This window comes from Sodiomyces alkalinus (assembly GCF_003711515.1).
Source record: "Sodiomyces alkalinus F11 unplaced genomic scaffold SODALscaffold_7, whole genome shotgun sequence".
In the NCBI taxonomy this organism is placed as follows: domain Eukaryota; kingdom Fungi; phylum Ascomycota; class Sordariomycetes; order Glomerellales; family Plectosphaerellaceae; genus Sodiomyces; species Sodiomyces alkalinus.
In genome coordinates, this window is record NW_021167085.1 from 684,241 (window position 1) to 689,924 (window position 5,684).

The 5,684-nt window shown below is 53.1% G+C and overlaps 2 protein-coding genes across 2 annotated transcripts; one reads left to right on the forward strand and one right to left on the reverse strand.

The window, feature by feature from the left end:
* Positions 1 to 1,039: 1,039 nt before the first annotated feature.
* Positions 1,040 to 3,945, forward strand: SODALDRAFT_192352 (hypothetical protein). The gene is made up of 3 exons (XM_028607140.1): positions 1,040 to 1,813; positions 2,010 to 2,780; positions 2,851 to 3,945. Exons 1-3 carry the CDS (start codon positions 1,174 to 1,176, stop codon positions 3,705 to 3,707), a joined length of 2,268 nt encoding a protein of 755 aa, XP_028465045.1. The 5' UTR covers positions 1,040 to 1,173; the 3' UTR covers positions 3,708 to 3,945.
* An 891-nt stretch (positions 3,946 to 4,836) lies between these two features.
* On the reverse strand, positions 4,837 to 5,598 carry SODALDRAFT_360934 (ribosomal biogenesis regulatory protein; the record flags this gene model as incomplete). The annotated part of the gene is made up of 3 exons (XM_028614322.1): positions 4,837 to 5,261; positions 5,372 to 5,470; positions 5,532 to 5,598. 3 exons carry the CDS (start codon positions 5,596 to 5,598, stop codon positions 4,837 to 4,839), a joined length of 591 nt encoding a protein of 196 aa, XP_028465046.1.
* Between the last annotated feature and the right edge of the window lie 86 nt (positions 5,599 to 5,684).

Here is a 5,684-nt window from a genome sequence, read left to right on the forward strand (position 1 = left end):
AAATAGAGCGGTACTTCCGGAAGAGTACTGCCCCTTATAAAAATAGGGCAAACGGTCTCGCACACGTTATAACTTGATATAATACACACACGCGAAGATTTCCCCTAAGTCAGAAGAGTGTATTTGACGTGCGACAAGACCACGTCGTGGTCCTGCCTATACGATACGGAGCCCTTAGAGATATTAATTATGAAGTACACTACTCCGTAATGTCAGGTACCCGTCGGGACAGGGTACCTTAGGCTTACCTTACCTTGGACAAGGTGCAGTACCTACTCCGTATTAGGAAGAACCGTCTTGGCTCCCCTGCGTCTATGCGTCTACGGAGTGCTCCTTCTCCTTTCCCATGTCCTCGATCCACTTTATCCAGGGATCGATCTCCTCCTCCGCATTTGTCCAATAGACACTCAGCATCCCCCCAATTCCCATCGACCAAGCGTCTCCCCCATCCCAAATTACCCCCCTTTCTCCTTTTTTAGAGCTCGCGCTTTGTGCTTCGTACCAAGCCATCGACTACCTACCTAATCGGCGACACCTTTGCTTTAAAGTTTTAAGGGGTTTCTTTACTCCCTAGCCTCACGATAATTCACTCTTTGTGGTTTTCCACGGCAACCTAGGGCAACACCTCTGTAGACGAACAGACGACTACGAAATACCGACATTGAACAACAACCTTTGTCATTTCTCGGCCTAACCAGCATGCATCCTTTGGCCGTAACAGCAACACGCATGCAATTCCGATCCCACAGAATCCAGCCGCCGCATCTTTCAGCCTGGTAATTTCCTTTCGTCGGATATTTTCTCGATCGGCGGCCACATCCAATTCCCCCCCCCCTTCCGGGGAATATCTCTTGTGTAGCCTCGCCTACCTCTACCTTACTATTCATTGCCTGATGTATGGGCATTACTACAACATCCCTGCCCGTGCCAAACTCGAGACACCAACTACCACCCCTCTGCGGCAGAGTGCGAATCAGGCCCAGTCTAACCCACACCTGGTACCTTGAAACTTTGGCTTTTGTGGACAGGCGGCTTTGCGGCTTTGCCCCTCGTCGAAGTTTCCCGGTCCAAGGGCCTTCACAAGGCCAGTACCCGGAAACTAGTGCTTCTAGACGTCTATCGCATCCTTTGCCCCTTTGAACTATTGCCCACAGAAGGCATTGTCCTGCTACAATGGGCCGCAAACCCGTTCCGCAGCCGTTGAAGCTGCCTAACTCTTCTTCCACTTCAGCTCAAGACCGACAGCCGCCGTCGAGCGAAACTGTTAGAGTCGTCCCTCCTCCTAGCTCGGCCTCACACTCCTCGCCGCGAACGCCCATGTCCCCTTTTAGCAGGTTCTCGCCGAAAAAGGCTCAATCCATCTCTACCCACGCCTCGCCATCACCCTTGGACACCGCCGAACAATCTTCGCGATCAAAGTCGCGATCCCTAGAAGACTACGACGACGACGACGACGACGACGACGACGACGAAGAAGAAGAAGAAGAAGAAGACACGCAGCAATACTCCCACATTACATCTGCATTGTACCAACCCTCGGAGACGCCAACTCGGCCGAACCACCAGCATAAGCCATCTCAGCCGCATCAACAGCAGCAGCCACAACAACAGCCCGGCACTGCTGGGCCCCAGGTGCACCACCGTGAGCCGAACAGGCCTTCCAAAAGCGGCTCCTTCTTTAACTTCACCAAGGGTAACGGTAAACCCGGCCACCATCATTCATCATCTAAAGGCGACCTCATGTCAAAGAACCCCGACTCGTCGGCCAACGCTTCTAGTAACAAAGCTAACAATAAGCTTGCAAAGAACTCAGGTTTGTTCATTCTTCTATTGCTCCCTGCTTTACGTTCCTTTTGATTTAATCCCATGTGCTGCGCCACTGCCTTTACAACTTGACAGGTGCGACTCTTTGACCAGCGTCATTATCCATTTTGTCACGTTTCTTTTGTTTCCTTCATTCATTCTGTAGCTCCCTGATGCTAACCGGATGTCCCTCGTCACACATATAGACAAAACTCAGGCGAATCATTCTCTACACCATCCCACCGAGTCTCTGCCCGACTCGTCATTAGCCTCCGCCAGTACACTTCAAGAACCTCCTTCCTCTTACCAATCCTCCTCGAAGAAGAGCAAACCAAAGCCATTTTCCCGCCTTCATCGCACCAAATCTGGTCGCGATAAAGATAACCCGAGCCCTCTCGATTCTCATACCACAGCCGTCCCTGTGCCAACTAGGGTCGCAGAACCCGAGAAGGCTCATCCCCTTACGAATCACAATACGGGACTGAGAACGGCGCCTGTGGGAACTGATCGCTCTTTCCGAGATATGATGAGCTCGGCAGCTCGCAACCGCTCGGAGGACCGGGCGCCTTCCAGAGACAAAGAAGGCAGGGACAAACCCGCGCCTACGTCGTCGCTCCGCGAAAACACGGGGTTCTTTCATGGCCTTCGCAATTCGTCGACCAAAGCAGCAGACATGATTAGCAAGGGCCTGTTTGGAAAGAGCATGCGCAGTGCTAGCAGCACAGAGCGCGAGCCCCTTGTCGACGACGAGCACTATGTCCCCAAGGTCATCAACCTTCCTCTGGTCGAGCAGACCCGCCTGACGCGCATCTCGAAACGGCTTGAGGACTCGAGAGACAAGACCGAGTTTTGGATGCCCGCCTTTCCGTGGCGCGCGATTGACTACCTGAATTACAAAGGCTGCGATGTTGAAGGTCTCTACAGAGTACCGGGGAGCGGTCCGCAGATCAAGAAGTGGCAACGACGTTTTGATGAAGGTATGATTATATTCCTTTCTCCATTCTCCTTGTTCACCCATTGGCATTAACCCTATTTTTTTCCTCTTAGAATACGATGTCAATCTCTTCGAGCAGGACGACCTGTATGATATCAACATTATTGGTTCTATGCTCAAGGCTTGGCTTCGCGAACTCCCCGACGAGCTCTTCCCCAAAGAGGCCCAAAATCGAGTAGCCAGGGAATGCGCTGGTGCGCAGAAGGTGCCCGAACTACTGGTCGAGGAGCTCTCGAACCTCCCCCCGTTCAACTACTACCTTCTCTTCGCCATTACTTGCCATCTGAGTCTCCTGCTTGCCCATTCGGACAAGAACAAGATGGATTTCCGCAACCTCTGCATTTGCTTCCAGCCGTGCATGAAGATTGATGCCTTCTGCTTCAGGTTTTTGGTGTGCGACTGGCGTGACTGCTGGCGAGGCTGCAAGTACGAGGCCAAGTATATCGAGGAAGAGTACCAGCTTTTCGATCTGCCTCCTCCCCAAAGCCTGTATGGATCCCATGCCTTGCTTTCCGAGCAGCAGACCCCTCAAGATGCTCTGACCAAGCAGGCCTCTCGAGGTCGCCCCGAGGCCCAGGAGTCAGGCGAGGATGCAGAGGAACGGCAGCAACCTGCCCTCGTAATCACCGACGAGCGGGCCGTTTCTTCTTCAGCCAGTAGCAAGCAATCAAACCTTGGCTCCAAGCAGACGGAGGAGACTCATGAACGGCCTAAGCCGCCAAAGTCGCGGTTCGGGAAGAAGCCGCTCCAGCTGCAGGATGCGAATGGTAGTGGAGGCTCCAACGCGACTGCTGACTCGACTGCGTCCGCGACCTTGACCCTCAGCGGTGATCAGTTCGAGACGCCAAAGCGCACCACGGAATTGCGGCCGCTGTCGCCTATAAAGCCATTGTCGCCGCTCGGTTTCTGACGCTCTATATTACATACCCTCCTGCGCACGATTATTTCTTTTTTTTTCCCCCTCAATACCCTAGGCAGCATTGCGTGTACTTGGGCCGGCCCTTTGTTTCTTCTTTTTTCTTCTTCTTTTTTCCTGACGACCTTACGCTGTTGACGACTTTTGCACCATTTGTTCACCCCTTTGCGAAACCGGTTTGCTTTTTTTCGTTATTTGCCGGAAAAAATCCCTCGGCGAAAGGCTGCATACCAGCTCTTCTTCGTCAGCCGTCAGCAGTCTCAGGATTTCCGCTATATCTTGCTTTTCTCGTCTTGGTTCAGTCTGGCGACGTGAGCCTCGAACGGATCCAACCATGGGATGCGTTCTCTAAGCTAAGCATTTTGTCCAGCTCTGCCCCCTCTTTCTCCTTCCAGAGAGGAGATTCACAGCGCCCGCATTGGACGACCAAGGAGCGGCAGCTGGAGTGGCAGGATAAACCACTCACCGCATCACTCTGCTGTCTTTTGGTTTTCTCGTTTGGCGTGGTTTATGAATCCAGCGACCTCGTTTCCTTTTCTTTTGATCTGCTCGTTTGGGATGGCATGCGTCGTGTCATCATGCACATCGGCCCGGCGAGAACGCGGAGACTGCAGTAAAGAGGATCTGACTAGATCTCTGTGGATGGAGGGAACTCGAGCCAAGGTTTGGTAAAATGGGGGCATGGGCTAGGCTAGGCGGTCTGATTTGTACGTGTAGGAATAGGCAGGTAGTTTGGAGTTACGAAGTATTGCGCATGAGGAAAATGGCAGGAGTAGATGGCATCATGGCGGATGAGAGCCAATGGAGGTCCTGTCTTTTGCAGACGTTGATAATACGGAAACAAAACAAAGAAAACAAGAAAAAAAAAGAGAGAGAGTGCACCCAAGACGACTGACAAGTTTACTGCACAAGTGGTGTGTGTGGTGGTGCCCTAAAAAAGGTTCTGACACAGCCGACTTTTCTGCCTTTGCCAACTCCCAAAACGCCGTCGATGTAGTAGCATATTCGAGTCGTCCACCCGCAAAAGCAGCTCCCAGAAGAAATGAGGGGCCACGTCGGGACAAGTAAAGCACAAGCCAGATGCAAGAAAGACAGACAGTCAGTCGTCGTCCCCGCCCCTTGCTCAGGCTTTCCTCCCCTTCTCCTCGTGGAGGACATTCTTGCGCATCCGGCGGTCGTTCCTCTTGACGCGCTCCTTGCGCTCCCGCCGGCCGTCCATGCGCACGGAGGTGCCCTCCTTGCGGCGGGCCTCGGCCTCCGGGTCGACCTCGACGAGCCAGTCGTCCTCGCCCTTCTTGTTAAGGCCCTTGAACCCCCACTTGGGCCGCCACTCGCCCGTCTCCTCGTCGTAGGCGAGGTTGCGGCGCTGCTCGCGCGTCTTGGGCTTGATGCCGCGCTTCTCGGCGAAGCGCTCCCACCGGGTGGGTTCCTTCGGTTTCGGGATCGGCTTCTCGCGGGGGATGGGCGTCGAGGTGGGGGGCAGGGTGAGGAGGACGCCTTCGGCGTTGGCGGTTATGGGGCAGGTTGTCATGAGCTGGTTGATGAGGGCTGGGAGGGAGCGGAAGAGAAAAGAATCGTAGTTAGTTTGGGTTTTTTTTTTCTTCTTCTTTTTGTCATTTGGAGGCGCGCAGGAGCTCAATTGGTTTCGGTAAGATTACCTTGTGCGCCATCTCTTGCTACTTCGGCTAGAGATTGTTCGGGTTTGGAGGCATCGATCGTCACAGGATTTGGGTCGGTTGTCATGAGAAGGCCAAGGTCTATTTGTTTTTGTCTTTGTTAGTGCTTCATTGGCTGATTGTCAAAGGGAATAAGGCTCACCGAAGTAGTAAGGAGTCGGCCTCTCTACTGTTACAGACAGCTTTGTTTTCGTGGATGAGGCTGCCATTTTGTCTAATTTGGCCTGGAAATATGGAGTTGTACGTTGTATGGACGGGGATATGCGAGAGCAGGAGCAGGAGCTTTTTCGAAATT

Bases quoted from the DNA above. Each gene is read 5' to 3' on its own strand.
- SODALDRAFT_192352 (XM_028607140.1), top strand. From the start codon at position 1,174: ATGGGCCGCAAACCCGTTCCGCAGCCGTTGAAGCTGCCTAACTCTTCT. The intron at 1,814-2,009 runs GTTTGTTCATTC...TCACACATATAG, and splicing joins TAAGCTTGCAAAGAACTCAG to ACAAAACTCAGGCGAATCAT. The intron at 2,781-2,850 runs GTATGATTATAT...TTTTCCTCTTAG, and splicing joins GCAACGACGTTTTGATGAAG to AATACGATGTCAATCTCTTC.